Source organism: Bos grunniens, chromosome 24 (assembly GCF_055505025.1).
Source record: "Bos grunniens cultivar Pamir isolate PY7600 chromosome 24, Bosgru_T2T1.0, whole genome shotgun sequence".
Classification (NCBI taxonomy): domain Eukaryota; kingdom Metazoa; phylum Chordata; class Mammalia; order Artiodactyla; family Bovidae; genus Bos; species Bos grunniens.
Window position 1 is genome coordinate 30211698 of NC_141188.1, and position 24832 is coordinate 30236529.

At 40.9% G+C, this 24832-nt stretch overlaps 1 protein-coding gene and 1 long non-coding RNA gene across 2 annotated transcripts in view; one reads left to right on the plus strand and one right to left on the minus strand.

The window, feature by feature from the left end:
* Positions 1–2088: 2088 nt before the first annotated feature.
* LOC147345992 (uncharacterized) lies at positions 2089–24483 on the minus strand. The gene is made up of 3 exons (XR_015153432.1): positions 24316–24483; positions 18953–19059; positions 2089–2729 (listed from the first exon to the last, which is right to left on the minus strand). It is a non-coding gene; the product is annotated as an uncharacterized LOC147345992 (long non-coding RNA).
* The window catches only part of CDH2 (cadherin 2), a 251248-nt gene continuing 250070 nt past the window's right edge, over positions 23655–24832 (plus strand). Inside the window, exon 1 of the mRNA XM_086372273.1 lies at positions 23655–24824. Coding sequence (XP_086228399.1) covers positions 23670–24824 — 1155 coding nt within the window. The 5' untranslated portion in view covers positions 23655–23669. The remainder of the gene's footprint in view (positions 24825–24832) is intronic.

Genomic DNA, 24832 nt, shown 5'->3' on the forward strand with positions numbered 1-24832 from the left:
GGGAGAAATATCAATAACCTCAGATATGCAGATGACACCACCCTTTTGGCAGAAAGCAAAGAAGAACTAAAGAGCCTCCTGATGAAAGTGAAAGAAGAGAGTGAAAAAGTTGGCTTAAAACTCAACATTCAGAAAACTAAGATCATGGCATCTGGTTCCATCACTTCATGGCAAATCGATGGGAAACAATGGAAACAGTAAAAGACTATTTTCATGGGCTCCAAAATCACTGCAGATGGTGACTGCAGCCATGAAATTAAAAGACGCTTGCTTCTTGGAAGAAAAGTTATGACCAACCTAAGCAGCATATTAAAAAGCAGAGACATTACTTTGCCAACAAAGGTCCATCTAGTCAAAACTATGTTTTTTCCAGTAGTCATTTATGGATGTGAGAGTTGGAAAATAAAGAAAGCTGAGCACTGAAGAAGTGATGCTTTTGAACTGTGGTGTTGGAGAAGACTCTTGAGAGTCCCTTGGACTGCAAGGAGATCCAATCAGTCAATCCTAAAGGAGATCAGTCCTGAATATTCATTGGAAGGACTGATGCTGAAGCTGAAACTTCAATACATTGGCCACCTGATGCCACAAACTGACTCATTGGAAAAGACACTGATGCTGGGAAAGACTGAAAGCAGGAGGAGAAGGGGACGACAGAGGATGAGATGGTAGGATGGCATCACCGACTCGATGAACATGAGTTTGATTAAGCTCTGGGGTTGGTGATGGACAGGGAGGCCTGGCATGCTGCAGTCCATGGGGTCACAGAGAGTCGGACATGACTGAGTGACTGAACTGAACTGAGCTGAGCTGATTCACTTCACTGTACAGAAGGAACTAACACAACATTGTGAAGCAACTAAACTCCAATAAAACAAAAAGAAGAAGTAGAAGAAAAGAAACAAGCCCTACCAGGTGAACTCCATGTAACTGCCATCTGACCCATTCTCACATTTTACACTGGACCCTTGAAATGAGTGGAAACCCCTCCTTGAGGGGCTCAACACTGTTGTTTTTATTTTGCCCAAGAACCCAGAGCAAGTCACAAATGGAACACTAAGTCTGTTTGTGCAGGGGCCCAGACGGAGGACTGTGACTGTGGGCACATCCCAGCACACAGATGCTCTGCCTTCTCGTAGCTCTCAGAAGGGCAGTCCACTCAGACACAGTTCCAGGTGTCTCTGTTCTCTGAAGAGGCCCAGGGCAGAGGTAGCACATGCTGGTTTGGGGGTATTGAAGCATCTCGCTTTTAGGTGGGTTAAAAAGCAACATGTGGTCTAACAGAGCCTCACCCTGTCCAAGGACCCACACATCCTTTCTGAATATTTCATCTCCAGAAGTCCTAAATTTGTATTTCAATATCAGTACAAAGTTTGAAGTAAATGCTAGCAGTGTTTGTGTGTGTGTGTGTGTGTGTGTGTGCTCAGTTGCAACTGGACACTAATTTTCACAGTAGCAAAATTTAAATGTGCAAATGGTAAATTTCTTACTTCTCTACAATTGTAATGAACTTAGCACCCAAGCACCGATTTCTGCTAATGTTGGTTAATTTTATATGGAAATCAAGGTGCACTCAGATTTATGATTACTTAGTACTTTGGGGTGTACACTCTTTGGGGTAATTTCTCAGACTATCGGAATGTGTCCCCTTCTCTTTCTCTCTTACATCTCTCCAGGGGCCATTTAAATTCTGATCAGAGTTTCTGATTCAGTAGGTCCATGTGGTATGGTGCCCAATGATTGGCATTTCTAACAAGTGCCTGGGTGGCACTAGTGTGCTGCTTGAAAACCCCACTTTGAAAAATGCTGCTGCTGCTGCTGCTAAGTCACTTCAGCCGTGTCCGACTCTGTGCAACCCCATAGACGGCAGCCCACCAGGCTCCCCCAGTCCCTAGGATTCCCCAGGCAAAAACACTGGAGTGGGTTGCCATTTCCTTCTCCAATGCATGACAGTGAAAAGTGAAAGTGAAGTCGCTCAATGCTACTCTGGATCGAATGTCTTTCCCCGAAACTTAAGATGGTATATACAACCCCCACCCCACTTCAGAATGTATTCCATTTGTCAGGACATCAAAGGTCCAGAAGACAACACCCTTTATAATGATTTATTCCCACACTTTGGATTTAATAAAACAGTCATATCTAAATTTAGAGTAACTAATCATAATTTATACACTTGTATAACGTAATCTTTGGCTAAAAGGATTTTTTTCCGTTAATTGTGACATATAAAGGTTACAATGGCAGTTCTTATTTTACTTTTCTAGTCTTCTGTATTTCATAGTTCACTGCTCTCTGAAATTCTGTGAAATAATGGGGAGGGGAGACTATCACAGTTCTTTAAAAAATTCCTCATGGGAGATATAGTCAGTTTCCATGGTTTGGGGCACTCTGTTTGATGACAGAATCATTTCCGACACTGTCCCAGGTATTATAGAGTATGTTATTGTGACGATGCAGCCTCAACTTTTCTGTATCACTACCTCTCAATGCACTTCTGTAAGGAGATTGTGGCAATCCAGTGGTGCTTCGTGATTGCTTTGTGGTTCTCTGAGACGCCTTTGAAATCCTCTTTTTCTCACTCACTCTCCCTACTGGCAGCCTTTCAGGTTGGAGAAAGATCCACTTGTTCAAAATTACCCATATAGCCATGCGTTGAATTAGTTATAGAGAAAGGATCTCTGTTCAAATCGAAGGACTCCATGATAGCCACACTCTGGTCTCCCGGAGAGCTGCTTGGAAAACGAAAGACATAGATTAGCTAACACTCTCATAAATATAATTTACAAAATGCACATTCAAATGTGTGTACCTCATGTATCTCTACTAGGGTCAAGCTCGTTCTTAACAAAAGTTGCTTTAAAAATCTGAAAGAAATATATTACGGTGTGTAAAATAATTCTGTGATTTTATGTCACAGAATACTATTTTTGAGTGTACATATTTTTAGAGTATTTATATTCAGTGGATTTTGAAAAGAATCAAGATTTTTTGTTAAAAAAAACTATGTAAAATGCTATACCTATAAAGAAGCTAATGTGAGTCCACTTTATAGCCAAATAATGGGGCTTTGAATAACAAAACTGCTATAATTAACTGAGTTGTCAATGAAGGCAATTTTTCCTGAGCATCCATTCATAGTTTGAAGTATTTCTAAATAGCCTAGACTTTTGTCATTACTCTAGCACTTAAGAAAACAATGTCTAGATGCACCTGAATCTTTTTTTTTCTTAATCCTCTATTTAGGAAATGATTAAAATCATCTCTCAGGTATATTAAAAGAACATAGAAGCATGTAATTAATATTATGACAAGAACTTTTGGAGAAGTTGGTGCTTTTTATTTGCAGAATCAAAACCACCATTACAACTCTTATGCCAACAAAACCCAGTTCATTGTCTGGTGTAAATTGCTGCCTGAGCTAATAGCGGTCTTCTGTCCCAACGACCTTCCCATTTATTTAGTATTTCAATTCCGAGAAAAAGTCCTAAAGCAAAAAAAAAAAACAAACTTAAATTTAAAAGTAGCAATCAACACACTCAAGAGATTCACCAGCTATAGAAAAACTCTTTGTGATGCTAATTATAAATTATATACAGGTTTATTTAACAAAGTTTGGACTAATAGTTGATTCTTTTAAATTTCTCCCTAATGTGAAAAAATATATCCCCCCCCCTTTCTTAAGCAGAGTTATTTTCTTTGGAAAATCAGCTTTAAAAAAATAAATCAAGATGAGATATTTATAGCAGTCATCTGAAATAGAAAAGCACTGAAGTATACTCTCAAGAGATTATGGTATTTTACATTAAAATGATTTAAGTCTTCAATGAAATAAAAGACACTAAGTTCAGTTCAGTTCAGTCGCTCAGTTATGTCCCACTCTTTGTGACCCCATGGACTGCCGCACACCAAGCCTCCCTGTCCATCACCAACTCCCTGAGCTTACTCAAATTCATGTCCATCGAATCAGTAATACCATCCAACCATCTCATCCTCTGTCGTCCCCTTCTCCTCCTGCCTTCAATCTTTCCCAGCATCAGGGTCTTTTCAAATGAGTCAGTTCTTCGCATCAGGTAGCCAAAGTATTGGAGTTTCAGCTTCAGCATTGAGTAATTTCAATGAACATTCAGACTGATTTCCTTTAGGATTGACTGGTTGGATCTCCTTGCAGTCCAAGGGACTCTCAAGAGTCCTCTCCAACACCACAGTTCAAAAGCATCAATTCTTCAGCTTTCTTTATTTTCCAACTCTCACATCCATACATGACTACTGGAAAAACCATAGCTTTGACTAGATGGACCTTTGTTGGAAAAGTAATGTCTCTGTTTTTTAATATGCTGCTTAGGTTGGTCATCGGAGAAGGCTATGGCACCCCACTCCAGTACTCTTGCCTGGAAAATCCCATGGACGGAGGAGCCTGGTGGGCTGCAGTTCATGGGGCCGCTACCAGTCTGACATGACTGAACGACTTCACTTTCACTTTCCACTTTCATGCACTGGAGAAGGAAATGGCAACCCACTCCAGTGTTCTTGCCTGGAGAATCCCAGGGATAGCGGAGCCTCGTGGGCTGCCATCTATGGGGTCGCAGAGTCGGACACGACTGAAGTGACTTAGCAGCAGGTTGGTCATAACTTTTCTTCCAGGGAGCAAGTGTCTTTTAATTTCATGGCTGCAGTCACCATCTGCAGTGATTTTAGAGCCCCCCCAAATAAAGTCTATCACTGTTTCCACTGTTTCCCATCTATTTGCCATGAAGTGATGGGACCAGATGCCATGATCTTAGTTTTCTGAATGTTGAGTTTTAAGCCAACTTTTTCACTCTCCTCTTTCACTTTCATCAAGAGGCTTTTGAGTTCCTCTTCACTTTCTGCCATAAGGGTGGTCTGCATATCTGAGGTTATTGATATTTCTCCTGGCAATCTTGATTCCAGCTTGTGCTTCTTCCAGCCCAGCATTTCTCATGATATACTCTGCATATAAGTTAAATAAGCAGTGTGACAATATGCAGCCTTGAAGTACTCCTTTCCCTAAGTGGAACCAGTTTGTTGTTCCATGTCCAGTTCTAACTGTTGCTTCCTGACCTGCATACAGATTTCTCAAGAGGCAGGTCAGGTGGTCTGGTATTCCCATCTCTTTAAGAATTTTGCACAGTTTGTTATGATCTGCACAGTCAAAGGCTTTGGCATAGTCAATAAAGCAGAAGTAGATGTTTTTCCGGAACTCTCTTGCTTTTTCAGTGATCCAGAGGATGTTGGTAATTTGATCTCTTGTTCCTCTGCCTTTTCTAAATTCAGTTTGAACATCTGGAAGTTCATGGTTCATGTGCTGTTGAAGCCTGGCTTGGAGAAAGTTGAGCATTACTTTACTAGCGTGTAAGATGAGTGCCATTGTGTGGTAGTTTGAAAATTCTTTGGCATTGCTTTCTTTGGAATTGGAATGAAAACTGACCTTTTCCAGTCCTATGGCCACTGCTGAGTTTTCCAAATTTGCTGGCATATTGAGTGCAGCACTTTCACAGCATCCTCTTTCAGAATTTGAAATAGCTCAACTGGAATTCCTTCACCTGCACTAGCTCTGTTCATAGTGATGCATCCTAAGGCCCACTTGACTTCACATTCCAGGATGTCTGGCTCTAGGTGAATGATCACACCATTATGATTATTTGGGTCGTGAAGATCTTTTTTGTCTTTTGTGTATTCTTGCCACCTCTTCTTAATATCTTCTTCTTCTGTTAGGTCCATACAATTTCTGTCCTTTATTGTGCCCATTTTTGCATGAAATGTTCCCTTGGTATCTCTAATTTTCTTGAACAGATCTCTAGTCTTTCCCATTCTATTGCTTTCCTCTATTTCTTTGCATTGATTTCTGAGGAAGGCTTTCTTATCTCTCCTTGCTCTTTTTGGGACCTCTGCATTCAAATGGGTATATCTTTCCTTTTCTCCTTTGCCTTTAGCTTCTCTTCTTTTCTCAGCTATTTGTAAGGCCTCATCAGATAACCATTTTGCCTTTTTGCATTTCTTTTTCTTGTGGATGGTCTTGATCACTGCCTCTTGTATAATGTCACTAACCTCCGTCCATAGTTCTTCAGGCATTCTATCAGATCTAATCCCTTGAATCTATTTCTCACTTCCACTGTATAATTGTAAGGGATCTACGTCTTGCCAAGATACAGCCTTCTTCAGACTCTGCCGGTGAAAAAGGCTTCATGGGTTTTAGCCGCTGGTTGCTCAGTAATGGAGCTGGAATCAATAGGAAGGGGAGATGGAGGAGGAGAGGGTGGGGAGGTTCACAAGGTGTTGTGTTGCTAATGTTGGCTCTTCTTGGTGAAGGTGGTCTCCACCACAGCCCAGGAGTGTGATACCTGGTTCCCAGGGAGGATGCGGCAGAAGCCAGGTAAGAGCAGAGCATACAGAAAAGGTAGAGAAGACGGCGCTAATATGGCAATTACAGGAGCTTCTAATTGGGAAATTAGCAAGCACTTCAAGCTTCCAAAATAAATCTATGCCAACAACTAAAAGAGCAGTGCTGTTAAGTGAATGTAAGAACATTTCCTTTCACCCCAAATGTTTAGCATCTTGTGAAAAATCTGTTGATCAAAGGTCTCAAATTATTTTTAAATCAGAAAAGGAAATGCAGTTTGGGTACAGTATGTTTCTGAGAGAGAGAAAAGACTGGCTAAAAGATCTGACCCCTAAACTTTCCCTTTTTTCTGTGATGCATATGCGAAGCATGCAAAACAGCGGTGGAAATTCTGAGGCTGGTGATAATTTTTTTCCATCTTTATCTTCATACAAGGCACATTCAGTCCTTCTGATCAGACTAGAGTTAAAAATGTATTATTATTTTCTAGCTAAATTTAAGGGTCACTGGTCCCAATTTCATCTATAAAGGACATAAGCTTATCACCACGAGGCCTTCTTTCCTGCAAAGAGCTTCTACAAGAAAAGACTGCATAGGGAGATTAATACTATTCCCTAAAGACCCCTGACAGTTTTGCTATTCTGATTTCTACTACTTTATGAAGTATATGTCCTCCGGCTAACTTAGCTATTGCTGCAGATTTTCCCAGATGCTAGACTGCAGACTGGCACCCTTTGTGACAATTTTTTTTACTAATTCACAAAATGTTTATTTCTGAAAGGGGCTTGGAATGTCATTGCCTGAGCATCCAGGACACCCTGGTGAGAAGCAGTAAGATCCAGTCCCCGGTCACCCAGACCTCAGGTCCTGTCCCCACAGGATACCACACCCTCCTGCCTCACCAACCATTCCTCCTCTTTGTCTCTTCTAAGATTCCCACGTGCCTCATTCAATACAGATGGTCTAGTATTCATGCTTTACATTTATCCACCATTGATTACAGGCATACACTGAGCTAGACACTGCCCTAGTCTCCAAGGCAAATAAAAAATCAGTCAGTCCTGGCTTTGAAGAGCTTATGGGAAACAGGGGCTAGTCCAAGACTAACAAACAGGGCAGAGCTATTCACAGGGAAGGACTACATACAACAGAGCCTGTAGCATCACCTAGGGATTCATCAGGGCTTCCTCGAGATGGCCCTGAACAAGTCTTGAAAGAAGAAAGCAACTTAAGAAAAAACGGGGAGGACTTTTAAACCCCAACTGCATCATAAATGAAGGTCTTAAGGGTTATAATGTTGTTATGTGCATGCTAAGTCACTTGTGTCGTGTCTGCCTCTTTGCAACCCTATGGACTGCACCAGGCTCCTCTGTCCATGGGATCCTCCAGGCAAGAACACTGGAATAGGTTGCATGCCCTCTTCCAGGGGATCTTCCCAACCCAGGGATGGAACCTGAGTCTCTTATGTCTCCTGCATTGGCAGGTGGGTTTTTTACCACTAGTGCCACTTGGGAAGCCTTACATATGTTGAAGCTTTAACCCCTAAAATGACTGTATTTTGAGATGTGTGTATGTTAGCTGCTCAGTTGTGTCTGACTCTTTGTGACTCCATGGACTGTAGTCTGCTGGGCTCCTCTGTTCATGGGCATTTCCAGGCAAGAATACTGGAGTGGGTAGGCATTCCCTTCTCCAGGGGATCATCTTGACCCAGGGATCGAACCTGGCTACCCCATATTGCAGGCAGATTCTTTACTGTCTGAGTCAAGAGGGAAGCCCGTACTTTGAGATAGGACTTTTAAATAATTGAAGTTAAATAAAGCCATTAGGGAAGGGTCCTAATCCAATGGGATTGGTGACTTTATAAGAAGAGTGAGCCATCTCTCTTTCTCCAAGTGTACACACCAAAGAAAGGCCCTGAGAGCCCACAGCAAGAAGACTACCTGCAAACCAGAAAAAGAGCTGTCCCCAGAACCCAGTCCCTGGAGAAGGAAATGGCAACCCACTTCAGTACTCCTGCCTGGAGAATTCCATGGACAGAGGGGCAGGACAGGCTGTAGTCTGTGGAGTCGCAGAGTAGGACATGACTGTGCAACTAACTTTCACTTTCCAGAACCCAGTCAGGCTGGCATCCTGATCTCTTCTAGCCTCTAGAACAGTGAGGAAAGAGACTTCTGTTGTTTAAGCCCCCCAGTCTATGGTATTCTTTTATGGCAGCGAGAAACACTACTAAGACAAGTGCTCCCATGAATTTGGGTTATGTTAAAACGTATACTTAGTCGGCTATGAAGTTTGAAGTGGGAGACGTGAGGAAGTAGTGGAGAGGTGAGAAGAACGGAACAGGGAGTATGCAAGGACCTAACTCCCCAGAGAACCTTTAGATAAGGGAAAAGGAGAAGATCATTCCTAGGGCTCTGGGAAGTATTCCATGAATTCTGGCATCCAAAGAGGGGAACTCTTAGCTTGCTTTCTTCCTCATTATTCTGCCCCTGTTTGCAAAGGGGTCAACTTTGTTCCCTTGTGCTGGCTGCGTAGATTCACTGGAATTCTGGTTCACTTCCACCTTGGCTCCAAAGCACAGAGAAACTGGAGAGTTTAGGGAAATTTCTCTTGGCCTTTGAACCAGTGACATTAGTGTTCTGGCAGTTGTTGCAAAATGTGAATGTAGAGAACAAAGCTAATGCTGAAAATTCAGCATCAGGATAATAAAATGCAACAGCTTAGAAATTCCAGTGTCTTGAAAAGAGAGTTATGTATAGATATATTGATGACAAAGTTTAAATGACTAGATTAATTGTTTAATATTTATTTTTAGCTGCAGTGTGTGGTATCTCGTTTCCCCAACTAGGGATTGAACCCAGGCCCCCCACACTGGGAGTACCCAGTCTTAGCCACTGGACCACAAGGGAAGACCCTGGATTAATTATTAAAGACTAAGAGTGGGGGAGAAATGGATAAAGGAAACACAATTAATAAACAAGAGCCTCTTTGTTGCTATTTCGATTAATCAAAAGTAGTTATGAATATATATTATTATGAGATAGCCATTAACAGAACCAAACACAGGAAGTCTGCTGTCTAAAACATTGAGAATATAAAAATAAACAAAATAGCCTGTAGAACAGAGGCTAAATGGCAAGCAAACAAAAACCAGACAACAAAATTATCTGAGTCAGGCCAACAAAATTAATGAATATAGTATAAATATCCCTATTAAAAGGCAAAGTGTATCTGATTGAATAAAAATAACCCAGAGGCTTAATACTTTTAAGAAAAATCTAAATAATAATTGAAATAATTATAGCTGAGGTGGAAACCTACACAAATGGGACTTAAAAGTGTTCCTATATATTGACAAAATCATAATCACAAAACAGTAAAGAAATAAAAATACTGAGTACTAAAGCTTAATAGCTTAAAACACATGAGTATTTAAAATATAGGAAATAGTATTTTAAACACATAACCTTATCTGTCTACCCTGTTAAACATCAAAAGACTATAGATAGATTTATCAAATATGTCTTTATATCAGTGTCTATGTTATAAAACTTATATTTTTTTAAATTATAAATTATATAAACTATCAATTATATAATTATATATAAGTATATAATTATAAAATTATAAATTGTTTATTTACTATATTTATATATTATGAATTTTATAAACATTATAAAACATCTGAACAAGGTAGAACTAATATAATAGATTGGCCAAAAAATTCCATAAGGTTCTATGGACAAACTCAAACAAGCTTTTTGGCCAATGCAATATATAAGCATATTTGTCCTCTGCTTTCCAGTTGGGAGATAATTCCCCACAGTAGTCTTGCATTTCTGCACATCTTATGAGCAGAGGCACTGGATGCCTTTATTTCAGACTATCCTTCCAAGGCTGCTTTTTATAGAAAATAACTTTGGAAGAGAGAGATAATGTCTCCCTCTGGAGCAAAGAGTCAGCTTGCTTAAAGTTTTGGGAGATAGAGACAGCACACTTTCAGAACAAAGGAGCGGCACGCTTATTGCCTTTTATAAAAGAATTGGGTTCTCTATACACTGGGCTCCTCTTCTGTGTATTGGTGTCACCTGATCCTCTTCACCTGGTCCTGTGGAAATCTCAGCACGGGGAGCTGACGCAGAAATGATGACATTCTAGCTATTGCTATTGCTGTGAGTAGTAAAATCCTCTCTGATTCAGGAATCACTTATCTTCTTCAAACATCCATACAACCATGGAAGCTAACTTGTTAGCCATTGAGTAGGGCAACAGTCCAACCTGTCACAGTTCTTGACATTACTAGTAAATTTCTTCCTGCAAAATATGCAAGAAGCATGTATGGCAATAGGTGCTAAACCAAAAGTCAAGTCAGTAATCCAAAGAAACTAAAATCATGTACTACATTAACTCCACAACAATGGAATGAAAATGTAAAATTTTTGTTACTGAAAAAAGGTTCAACCATTTAGAAATGAAAACACCTCTCTAAAAACTACTGAACTAGGGAATAGAGTAAAAAGTAATTACAAAAATGTTCAAACAGAGGTGGTATGCAAAAGTGAATTTTTAAGTATAAATAGTTTTCTATGTGTTACAAAGAACCCAAACAAACTAAATTTTAGAAAAAGAAAACAGGATCAATTTATAGAAAGAAGAGTTGAGTTTCAAAAGTAAAATTAAATAGATCCAAATATTTTTTTAAAAATAGAATAAAAGCACATGTCTAATATTATTAGTAAATGCTAAATAAAATTATGTAAATAAGCACAAAGCAATACTTTTACAAGTATTTACTATTTACAAGTATTTCTAATACAGTACTTTTAGAACTAAAGAAAATACTAAAATTTTTCAAGGGTATCAATATAAGAAAAACATCAACATATCTCCAAATGAATATGAAGTTTTAAAATCATGAATAAAGTCCTAGAAATAGAACTTGACCCTACATTAAAAAAATCATCAAATAGGATTTATTTCAGGAATGCAAAAATAATATTACATACTTTATTAGCATATATAATTAAAGTATTAAGTCAACTAAGAAAAATATAATCATAATAATGTTTGAGGAAGGCATTAAAAACATTCAACTATCACAATTATTGAAAACACCCATAGCTTACAATATGCCATCAACATGATTAAAAATAGTCACTTTCATACATTTCTAATGGTTGAAACCAAGGGGGATTTGCATTACATGTGGAAAAGTCAATAATAATTTTTTACATCCTTATTAGAAGGCTTTGGTCAATACTAGAAGACATGACCCAGAGCTAAGAGATAAGTAAAAGACATAAAGAACAATGATTCATTTATTCAAAATGACACCTTATGGAAAACCTGTACAATTATTTCACTTATTACAAGAGAAAAATACTAAAACAATAGCATATCCATAGGAAGGTAATAGCAAATAAGGAAATAAAAGTATATAAATAATTTCACTCGTTGCAACAAAATATAAAATTCCAAAGATCGAGTTCAATAAAAACACATTTAACGTATGAAGAACATGAAAAATATTTTGAGAGATAGAAAGGACTATTACAGGAAGACTATATTACAGATAAAATTATCGCCAGATTAATGAGTAGCTTACAGTTGTGCTCAGTCATGTCCAACTTTTTGTGACTTCATGGACTGTAGCGCACCAGACTCCTCTCTCTGTCCATGGGATTTTTCAAATAAGAATACTGGAGTTGCCATTTCCTTCTCCAGGGCATCTTTCCAACCCAGTCATCAAACCCACATCTCCTATGTCTCCTGCACTGGCAGGCGGATTCTTTACCACTGAGCCACCTGGGAAGCCAATTAGTATCTTAATGCTATTCAAATAAAAATCAAATATGATATGGAGTAATTTAGCCAAATAATACTAAACTTCTGGAAGAGCAATCATGTGAGAATAATATTTTTTTAAATAAAGAACAGTAAGAGGAAGAGAGATATCTTCTCAAATAGTTAATACATTATAAAGCTACATCAATTAAAGTGGTGTGGAATTGATGCAAATTGGAAAGACCTTGATCAATGAATAGAAAATGATATCTCAAGCCTTTAGTGACTATCCTTGGAACAGCAGGCTAGTAATTAACTGTGGGGTTGGAGGTGGAATTGACTTTCAATCTTCACTTTGCACTTTTCATCATTAATAATGTGGAGCCTAGTGGGCTGCCATCTACAGGGTCGCACAGAGTCTGAGACTACTGAAGCAACTTAGCAGCAGCAGCAACATAAATTTACATTAGAAAAATCTATCTTAAGTAACAAGGGGCTTGAATGTCTTATGGAACTAGGGTGCAAAATCCTATGTTGCCAGTAGGTGTCATGATTTACATTATGCGGTGCTGGCTAGGGGGAGGAAACAAAGCCTGAGCTTCAGACTCATTTATGAGTGCCAAAGATATGAAAGTAAGATAAGTATTCCTATTCATCAGGAGTGAATTCCGAGTAATAATAATTCTTTTTTAAAAAAATAGCTGTCTATGGGAATGCCGTGGCTGCTCAGTGGTTAGGACTATCTTCTTTCACTGCCAAGGGCACATGTTCAATCCTGGGTCAGGGAAATATCCCAGGAGCCAAGTAGCATGGCCTAGGGAAAAAAAAAAAAAAGCTCTCTATTTACTAGTGGTGCAATTTTAAAATTTTGTGCATTGGTCTTCTTCAATATGGAAATTAAAAAAAAAATGTTTCATGTCAGTGTTTGATTGTCACATGGAACTTGAGATTTGACATGAAGTTACTGAAGCCATTGTGTTTAATCAGTTAAGTAATTCACAGCATTGTAACATGTTAGTACTTGTACCAACACCTATAACCCCTTAACAAGAATGTCTACTACAAATACCCAGCATGAAATCCTTTTCTCTCCTCCAAACACTGCCTTGGAGACCAGGGAAATCTTCCAGGTTTTCTGGTGGCTTTACTTGTTCTTTAGTCTTTTGTTTCATGCGTGTTCATATCTGCAGCTAACACTTGTCAAGCAGCCAGTGTAGGGCTGGACAACAAATAAAAAGCAATAATGGCGGAAACAAAATGGATAGTTAACAGTCTGAGTGGTGTCCATAATAAACAGCTGTGAAACTGCATTACAAAAGCAGGATCTACCCTGGAGAATATTCAGGATACAAACAAACTCTTCTATATTACAAAAGTAGATACAGCCCCAGGGAAGACTTCCTGAAGACCCCTGCTCTATACCAACTAACATCAACTATATTCCTCTGAAGGTAAAGGAGCTGAGAGGTTGTTCTTTCTCAAATACATGTTTTCCTTTGAATCTGATGAGTCTGTCTAGTGTTCTGTGGTGATAGATGACACAAAAACATTTGTTTTTTGGACTAATTGGATGACATGAGTTTCCAGAACTGTTCACTTGACAATTTTTACAAGTTGTTAAGTTCAGGGAAAGAAAATTACTAAAATTAAAGATCAGTTCTACAAAACATAAAACCTAGACTCTATGTAGCTTTAAAGGTTTGGGAGAGTTTGTTTTAAAGTATGAGCACCTCCTAATGGCTGGTTCAAAGCACAAGGCCACTCCATTTCCATTCTCAGAAATTGACATTTAAACAAACCATAAAAACAAGTCAACAGTGTGGCTGCTGAGCATCCCTTTGTTCTTTTCTCCCCCACCTGCCCCTTCCTTTATGTTTTGTCTTGCTTCCTTGTTTTTAAGATATTGTAAGCTGACTCAGAAGAAACACAGATTTTTAAACATAGCATCAATCACAGAGCTTAGAAATTATATTAGCCAAGGGTTTTGACTCCAAGGAGGACAAAGGTGGAGAAATGTTTAGTGAAGACACTGTGGTCAAAAATAAATATTTTTCAAACAAAAAAACAAGTTGGGGAAATGGTAAATAAGGATAAAAATATTTAATTTTATGTTGGAAATTTTGCACAGAGTTAAGAATTTTATTTCTGGAAAAATGTTGATTATGATACTGGTTGTTTATAATAAATTTGATATTTTGGAGGATCGCATATCTTTTATTGTTAGATAGTAAAGGTTTTTTAAACATTAACTTTGGGAAACTAAGAATAGCAAATATATTTTTACTTTAACTTTCATAATAATCTGATTTTGCTATATTGATTATAGGAGGTGCTGTTGGTAGTCTGAACCACAGGGCCTATAAGAGAAATGAAAGAGATTTCTTAAAGGTATACGTCGTCCAAACAACTGGACTGATTTTGTGATTTTTAAAAACAGACAAAAACAATCAAGACAAAAATCACGTACCGCAGAGGAATGCCTTTAAGATTCTGATCAAAGTCTTGGGTTAGATTTTCTAGGCTCCGCTGATCAAACTAAATAGTTTCCTGCCTTTTCTGATCCTCCCTGCCTTCAAGCAGGAGCTATATGAACTCATCATCTATTCATCACTAGCTCTTGCCAGGCACGCCAAGTATAAAAAGCTCATTAGAGTCCTCCTTGTCCGTGCTCCGGCCCACCATGTTTCTCCCTCCCCACCAGCGTGTCCCCTGCCCCTCTGTTTCTTTCCCCATTAACTGTACAGAGCTGCTCCAAGTGGACCTGGTGTCCACAGAGCTAAGGGTAAAAGAAACTGATTGACAGTTTGGTCTTGTAGTTTGTTCTCACTCAGAAAAGTTCTGCAGTTTGCACATAAGCCTTTAAAAGGTCATCCCTTTTAAGAGTAATTATTTCCTTTATTACTAAAAGTCAGGCTTTTCCCTCCTATATGTTAATAAATGTATTGTTATCTCTAAGTGGTTACCTACCCAGTTCTAATGAAATGTAAAACTCGGTACTCTCAGCAGAAGAGATATATTTCTTAGAATTGATCATCTGGAAATAAAAATTGGGGAAATGGTGAATGATTTGTGTGCATCTGTTCAATGGATGCTAATATCCTTATCAGCTCCAAGCTTGAAATCGTCATGTGGCTAAAGTCTTTATAAATCCCTATAAAGTGAAGTGATGGTACACTGTTGAATAACAAGATGATGAAATTCAACCTCATAACACTTCAAACAAATAGAAGATTTACACTAAGTGAGAGTAAAGAGCAATGAAAATTCAATCAGTGATTCTCAACACCAGGTATGTTAGTGGGGAAAGTAACAATGACTGTTCCCACCAGGAACATGAAACATTTGAGGGGCAAGCTACAGTAAAAGTACCTACTGATTCACATACATTTATAGGATACACTTCCCCTCATGAAAGATGTTTTTTCTAGGACATTTTAGCCCACACATATAGTATGACAAAACCAAAAAAAAAAAGGTTGAAGACAACTGTACTAAATGTTTTAATAGATATTTCTTTCTCACCTACTCTAAATTTCAGGTTTGGATTACCAATGTTATAAATTTGTATTTCATTATTGTCTACTGAACCACAAAGTATATAGACAGTACTTCATTCTGCATTATTTTGGTTAGTAAGAATGCAAGTGAACACCTGAGGGTGAATGCACACCCATGAATTGCTTCAAAAGCAGGTAGTAAAACCTTAAAATACGTTTCATAACTATTTATGCTGAGGATAGAGTTACTCTGTGTGTGTGTGTGTGAGAAAGAGAGAGAGACAGAGAGAGAGAGAGAGAGAGAGTGTGTGTGTGTGTGTGTGTGTGTGTGTGTGTGTCACGCGCATGCTCAGTTGCGTCTGACTCTTTGTGACCCCGTGGACTGTAGCCCACCAGACTCCTCTGTCCATGGGATCTCCCAGGCCAGAATACTGGAGCTGGTTGCCATTTCCTCAGGGGGATCTTCTCGATGAAGATAGAGCATATATACATATATATTTTAATTTGAAAACTATAGGGACTAAAACAGTGATTTGGGCCGACCTATTAATAGTAGGTGGAGGTGACACTATTTCTCATAGAACATGGAGAATGGGGAAGGGGCTCTTAATTAACCCGAGGAGGGGCTGGGTCCCAGTGGGAGTTCTAAGCTGCTGCCAGGGACAAGAGTCTTCCTGGAGACTGATATGTATCTCATCCTTGGGAAAGGGAAGATGACAGACTTAGCTAGGGGGAAATATCAGCACTCATCCAGCCTCCAGAAAACCACCTAGAGCTTCTTCTTTCTTTGGTTGAGAAACAAATCACAGATTAAACCTGGGCAGAGATAAGGCAGGTCAAGCCAGTAACAGTGCAGTGTGGCGTGAGCCTGTCCCAGCTGGGGAGGCTCTTTATTCACTTCTGCGGGGCAGATACTAGAAAGCTCTGAACTCATAGGAGTCAAGAAAAACTGAGGCAGGGTAGGGTGGCTTATCAATATCTGGGAGGATTAAGTGAAACTCTACATATTGAACATTTTCCCCAAGTCTCTCTGACATCAAAGACAGACACAACAATAACCCCTGCAGGAAAAGCCACAGAGAGGAAACCAAGATAATCCAGGGAACAGAAGACAACTTTTCAACAACGTGTAAAGAGGTAAGAGAAGCTCTGACATCCATGAAATAAGAGTGAGTTTCTAGGAGGAAATCATCAGAGAACGAAAAGCTCTGGAAATAAAAAATATATCCAACTTTTAAACAGAGAGGCTAGAAGACAGAGCTAAAGACATCTCCCAGGAAATATATTTGGAAAAGAGAGAGAAAGAAATTGTATGGACAGGGAAGGTAAGAGAGATAAGAAATTTAACTGATCTGTGAAGTTCTAAAGAACACTTCTAGAAAATGAGAAAAAAATTTAAAGAAGCCAATATATATCTTCTTAGTTAAAGCTTATACTACCTCATTAATGAGTGGATGGGGCTTATTTTTTGACTTACCAACAAAAAGCCATCTTACATCATTTCTACCTTTACAAAAATACTTCGAGAGGGGAATTTTTGAAGTATAAATAGAGTTTTAAGATTGAGAACATCCTATAGAGTTTTAAGATTGAGAACATCCTCACCAGCAAGCATCTCAGAGTGAAACTTTCTGTTGAAGAGGGCTTGCCCTTATCAAGAGATGCACAAATTCTGGGCGAGGACTGGATGGACTGTTACTTATCAGTTGCCCTGCTGTGTGGCCCTTCCTATCAATTCTAGATGCCAAAAGACCATCCTCACGCTCTTGTCCAAACTCCAAGTCCTGTGTTTTGTTTTGTTGTAAAAATCGGGCAAATGTTTACTGAACAATTACCAAGATTATGACCTCGCCCCTATCCTGTAGTTTGGCCACACTCCACATTCTATCCACATATGAATCCCTTCTCACTAGAGAGCACAAACCTCGGGAATCCCTCCTCACTAGAGAGCACAAACCTTGGGTGTTTTCTTTAGTCCCCGCCTTCTTCTGATGTCCATTTGTCCACCTGTGTCCATTTGTCCCTGCCTCTGCTGGCTCCTTCCCTCCGAACCCTGGTGATCAGACACCTTAAAGAACTCACTCCTCAACTTGCGATATCAGGGGGCCTAAGTTTCCTCAAAGAGTCTGAAATTTCATCTGGCTTGGATAAATACGTTTTGCAATGCAAATACATGTTTATTATTGGCCTTCCTAACAACTTCAGAAGTGAGAATATTCCCATCTCCTGCAAAAAAGGTTTTTGAAAAACCTTTCTCAGAGATGACTCAAAATAACAGACCTCCCAGAAAGATAATGCTTATTTGTGATAATCACTCGGTCCTTTTGAGCTATGTAAAGAATGAATCGCAGTAACATACATTATAAATTCTGTGATAAATGGGACTATGGTTGATGTTTTTGCATTCACCGTTGAAAAGGAAAACGGGTTGTATCTTTCAGGTGAGCCCTATAAAATAAAGCATCAACTCTGAATCATCTGTGAATGATCATGGCACACATAACAATATCATTTTCTCAAATATCTACACGTGAACATGTGCTGCTTTTGTAACAGAAAGATAAATGTTATTTTTAAACTTTGTGGATAAATGTGGGGACACATGTACACCCATGGCTGATTCATATCACTGAATGGCAAAAACCACTACAATATTGTAAAGCAATTAGCCTCCAATTAAAATAAATAAATTTTAAAAAAAGCTTTTCGGATAAATGAAAATTAAAAAGAAGAAAGATTTAATAAGCACTTGGTGGCTTGCTGCTTATGCCACATCATTAAAATGTAACAAACTTTTGAAACCAATTAATCAATCCTCTCATGAGAGCTGAATCCATAGTCTTAGAGAATTCCATGTATTTTATTCAGAACTTTGCTCTAAAGAACTAAATAGGCTTCATTGACATCTTTTTGTTAGTCCTCTTGGCATTTTTTGAGGCAAGAGGAATGATTTCTGTAGGTGAGAAAACACGTAAAGAAATGAAGTGGCGTGTTTAAGATTACTCAGGGAGAGAACACAGGTATTCCAACCCTGATAAATACTTTAACAACTATCTCGATTTTCACTGGAGGAAAGGGTACATTCAAATACTAAAAATGTTTTACTGTCCTCTCAACACTGACAGTTGCATTTTAGAACTTTCCAGAAGGCACGTTTTTAGCTTTTAAAAGGACATGGGGACAAAAGTTTGGCACCACTAAACGTTACAAAAAAGCCTTCAGTGTGATTTGTTTTATTTTCTGAAGAGACATTTATCTTGAGAAGTAGGCCTTCTGACTTTTAAGTAATCCAACGTGGTGCCCCATAAATACTCACGCTGCTGCTGCAGAAGGTAGATTTCTTGAATATCATGCAAATCAGATTTTCTCAAAGATAGCTGATCTTCAGCCAGAACTCATGAAGTCAACTAGGAAACCTGGACTCTGCAAACGAGTAGGCAGAATGTGGTTTAAGAAATGACAAGAAACTAGGTTCACAGGAGAAAGACTCAGAGAAAAATGAGTTTTAATCCTGGTCTTGATATTGTCAACTTCCGAGATAATTCAAAAATGAATTCGTTTCCCATTATGAAATCAATGTATTAAGATTGACTATATTGTTCCTCTGAATACTTTCACATTCTCACATTTGTTTTTATGCACCTTATAATCTGTTAAATTTTTTATTACTTGTACTAGCCTGCATACTATTATTTGCTAACTTCTCTGATAGCTCAGATGGTAAAGAATCTGCCTGCAGTGTGGGAGACCCAGGTTCGATCCCTAGGTCAGGAAGATTCCCTGAAGGAAATGCCTACTCACTCCACTGTTTTTCCCTGGAGAATTCCATGGACAGAGGAGTCTGGTGGGCATACTTAATATATATATAGGTGGGCTTCCCTTGTAGCTCAGTGGAAAAGAATATGCTTGCCAATTCAGGAGACTTGAGTCAATCCCTGGGTTGGAAAGATTCACTGGAGAAGGGATAGGCTATCCACCCCAGTATTCTTGCCTGGGAAATCCCATGGACAGAGGAGCCTGGCGGGCTACAGTCCATGGGGTTGCAAATGAGTTGGACACGACTTACTGTATAGATAAAAAGCTAAGCTCCTACTGTATTGCTCTGTGTTCATTTCAGGCTTTCATAAGAAATTCTGGTATATTATCCAAATTGGGAATAGGGAAAAAGAATCTTAGAAATCTTCAGAAACTCACTGACCCAAGTTCATGGAGTTTAAGTCTACCTGAACTCAAATCCATAAACTGTTTATCACACCCTTCTACCTTCCAGAAAGTGATTCTTTCTCAGTGGTGCTTCTCCCAATACAGGAGCTGCCTGTGAGTTACGTCCCTCATCGTGCAAAAGTAAAACTAATTCATTTATTCACTTCCTTGACCATATATACTTCAAGTTATAAATTTGGTGATACTGTCCATGAAAACTTTTGAATTTGGTTTTCAAATACTGAAAAAAAGATAAAGAAACCTAAGTTATATTTCCAAACCAGAGTGGATTATTTTAAAAGCCAGGATTTTTTTTTCCCCAGTATTGAAACACATCATGTCTTCTCTGGGTGAGGACCAGATGAATGGTTGGGTTGCACTTGGCTCCAGGTTATATCAAAGATATGAATTTTGAAATGCTAGAATCACACTTAGTATGGTGAGATGATCACAGTAGAAAGGCACATGAGGATGGAGACCAGTAAAAGGAAATGCAGAGTTACATCTCCAGTCACACCTACTTTGAAGAACAGAAACCGGAGAGGAATACTGGACAAATCCCCAGCATCATTAAATTTTCCTTTAGTTTTTTAAATCATCCTCACTCCACATGGGTGAATTTTTCTAAAGTTAAAAGGAACTCTGTAGGGAAGACTGGGTTTCCCTAGTGGCTCAGATGGTAAAGAATCAGCAAGCAATGCAGAATATGTGGGTTTGATCCCTATGTTGGGAAGATCCCCTGGAGAAGGAAATGGCAACCCACTCCAGTATTCTTAACTGGAAAATCCTGTGGACAGAGAAGCCTGGCGGGCTACAGTCCATTAGGTCATAGTCAGACACAACTGAACAACTACCACACACACACACACACACACACACACACCGACTGGCAGTAAGGCTGAGTCCCAGTCAGTGTTCTCTATTTGCCTCTGGTAGCCTTGTGTATATCTTTAAGCCTTAGTGTCCCTATAAAATGAAGGAGCTGCATAGACCACCTTCATGTTTCATTTACAACAGCCTGGACCTCTAAAAGGCCTATGAACCCAGGGAAGGTCAGTGTTAAAATACTAAAGCTAGTTGGGAAGAAACTTGCAAATGCCACAGCTACTTCCTAAGGCAGAAGGGACAATTCTAGTTTACCCTGTAGACCAGGCAAGAAAAGGGAACCATGGAGGAGGGTCTTGAGTCAACATTTGGGAAGGGCTCTCAGCTGGGTGTCAGTAGCCAAGACTAGTGTGTATCCTGTCCCAGAGGTATGTGTCTGTGTGTTTGTGGTGGGGGTGAGGAGGGGGTTGCAGACTTGACAACTACTGTTTGCATTTCTTTCCAAAGTCAGGACCCTTTTAGAAAAATACTCATGTGATGTATCTGTATGTTTAGCATCTCCTGTTTGAGAATACACACCAGAACATGAAGTCATTCTGACTTTTCCTTGAAATGAATGTTTAAAAATGAATCATCATGGCATTTACATGCATATGAAAACTTGCTACGTGTGAAGGAGTTGTCATTTATTCGGTCTGTCCATAATGTTTGACACAGGTATTCATTTCAGACCTCTTGGAGTAGATCAGCAGCAGTGCCTAGTTCAGAAATCAAGGAATTAAGCTGATTTTCAAGTATGAGCCCAGCCTTAGTTTTAATTATTATTTTTGTTGTGTTCCCCTCTCCCCCCACAATCAAGCTGTTTCTCTAGGTCACTGCCTAGGCCCCTTCAGTCCTGGAGCTGTGCAAGATGAAAGTCAGTCTTCAGACTAGAAGCGCGTTGAGCAGAAGCCAAAATCCTGAGAGCTGGCCCAAAGAAATGAATGACCCAGTAGATTACCTTTAGAATGGCAAAATGGAGGTACCATTTGTCTTGGGCACCAAAATAAATAGTGGATCTACTTTCATTAGCATCAAATGGATTTGCCAATCTCCAATAAGATGATCTGTGATCCCTTCTTCTGATCAAAGGCTGATTAGCAAGATTGAGCAGAGCATGTGATCAAGCTAAACTCAGGGAAAATTCCAAAGCAATCTATAACCACTGAAGAGTGAGACTCATGGAAGCTGGACATAAAATTTGTATAAATAAAAAATAAAATGCTGTCAGTGCTTATGTGGCTGATTGAAAACCACTGGAGTCAAGTGAATTAGTTGACTGACGGCCATTCCAAAGCAGTTTTTGAAGTCACAGTAAGAGTTTTATTTATAAAGGGAACAATTTTTAAAACCTCAAGCAAATAATTCTAATAAGCAATAGTCATTCATACTGAAATCTCTTCTACCTTTAAATTAATCAGAATGGCAATAAACATCAGTGGCTATTGCTGGGAGTGGTGAGACTGTAACTAAAGCCTCAAGTCTGGGATCACAGCTTAATTCTTAGGCACAGAGATAGCTCTATAAATTCCATTTTTTAATACAACAAAGGATATCTCTAATATTGCTGCTAAATGTTTTTCTATTATGCATGACTCCTTGAAAGTGGAACTCATAAATACCCAATTATATGGAAAAATTTTAGGTCAATTAGCAATAATGTGACAATACTATCTAGCAAAGAAGGAAGAGAAAGAACAAGTGGAGCCTTTTGTCTTTAAATTTAATTAACATGATCTTTCTTACTCTTTTGGAAAGAAAATCCAGGAAAAAAAAATTGAGTTTCATTTTTAAAAGGCCTACAATATTATGTTTTAATTAAAATTGAATCAACTTCCCTATGAATACTGAATTTTTAAAAGCCGAGCTAGTGACAGTACATTATTAAAAGCTGCATCACTTATGTCAAAGAAATTAGTACTTGATTTTTAGAGATTCATTATCAAGTTCTTAAATGATCAGCATCTTGAAACTCAAATTCAAATAATCTTAGTTCTTCAGTTATCCAAAGCAGAAGAGGAACGTACATTAATTGCAACGAAGTTTGATGATTTCCTAAGAGCTGAAAAGCTTAGGGGGGAAAAAAAACGTATTTTTCTTTAAAAAAACCTTAAAAAAAATTACTGACAAAAACTTAATACCTCACCAAAATCAACTGCTCCTCACCCCTCCCTCCAGTCCACAAATGCCTGTGACCCAAACTTGTGAAGTCTCTCACTTTTTTGTGTGTGTGTGATTTTATGCCTCACAAGGAAGAAGCAAAAATCCTTTACTTGGTGCGAACTCAGAATCAGTCATTTTATCTCTTAGATAATCCTATTCTTCAGGGCAAGTCCTGGCTTTTAGCTCCTTCCCCCGCTTCCTTTTTCTTTCGTTCTATACTTTTTGTTGTTGTTGGCAGTGGTTTAGGGAGGGAGTCAAAGTCCCCTAGACCACTCGCTAAAAATTGTGAACAGGGTCACGAACGAATAGAAACAGAAAACGGGAGATTTCAAAGAAAATAACACGCACTCTCAAACCCCTACAGGGAAAAACAACAAAACAACCACATCCAAACTTCGCAGTTTCAGTACATCCGCAAAGAAGGGAAGAGGTGCCGGGCCTCCGCCCTCCCGGCCCGCAGGTGGCTCGTGGCGAGCGCCGCAAACAATGGCCAGGATGCGCCCTGCCTGCGTCGCCAGTTTGCTGTGTCTGCCCCTGCCCAGACTTTAAAAAAAAAAACAAAACAGTCTATCTCGAAAGAATGACAGAACGGAAAGAGAAGCGTGCGTTAGGCTTCGGAGGAGTCATCCCCCCTCCAAAGCCTCATCTCTATCCGATCCCCATCGCGGTCCAAAAATGAACCTGCCACCCAATCAAGTTCCTGCGCAAGTTCTTTTTCTTTCCCGCAGCCCCTCCACCTGCCAGGGCTGTGCTCCGCGCACCCCAGGCTTCCCTCCGGCGACCCCCCGCGGGCTGCAGCAAAAATGGGGCGCTTCGGCTGGGCGGGGGCGGGCGGCTGCCGCGGATCCGGCCGGCTACCGCTGCAGCTTGGTGGCCTCCGATTGGCCACGACGCGGGCGGGTAGGCTCGGCGGAGGAGGGAGGCGGGGGCGAGGGCGGCGGCGGCGGCGGCGGGAGGCAATCCGAGCTGGGAGCGGGCAGCGCGCGGGGCGGGCGAGCGCGGGGACAGCGGCGGAGGCGGCTCGCCCTGATCGCGCTCGCGGAGGCCGAGCGGGGCGCGCGGGCGGCGGCAGCGACGCGGGGGTGGGGCGGCGCGCGCGAGTGAGCGGCGCGGGCCGAGAACCGGCGCGCGGGCAGCGGGGGCGGCCGCGGTGGCAACTGCGCGGGACGGAGCCGCGGCGGGAGCGGCCGCGCCGACCCCTGGCCTCATCCCCGCGCGGCCGAGGCCGGAGAACAGTCTCCAACTCTCCGGGGGGACCGGCAAGGGGCGCCAAGAAGCGGTCCTCCGCCCCCACGCAGCGGAGGCGCCGGCCGGCGGGACTGCTGCCCTTTGTGGGCACAGCGCGCACGGCCCCGAGCGCCCTCCCCGCGGCGCTCTCGCCGGCGTCTTCGCCGTGCCCGGCGGCCCTGGAGAGGGGACCCGGAGGAAGCAAAACCCCGAGCCCGAAACCTCGCGTTGTGGAGCTCCTGGGGAGCTCCCGCGGCTCCGCTTGCACCTCCGCATCTTCCACCGGCCAAGGTCCCCGCCGCCTGCATCCCTCCTGGCTTCGCTGCGCTTGGGGCCGAAGCAGAGCAGCCTGCGCTGCCACCGCGGCCACACACTCACACACGCACACACTCACACCCTCACGCGCACGCCCGCCTTCTCCCCCGCCCCCTCCCCAGCTCCTTGATCTCGGTCTGTTTTATTACTCGTGGTGCGAGTCCCGCGGACTCCGCGGCCCGCTATTTGTCATCAGCTCGCTCTCCATTGGCGGGGAGCGCGGAGCAGCGGAGAAGGGGGTGGGGTGGGGAGGGAAGGGAAGGGGGTGGAAACTGCCTGGAGCCGTCTCTCCGCGCCGCTGTTGGTGCTGCCGCTGCCGCCGCCTCCGGCTCCTCGCTCGGCCCCTCTCCGCCTCCATGTGCCGGATAGTGGGAGCGCCGCGGACCCTGCTGCCGCTGCTGGCGGCCCTACTTCAGGTACGCGG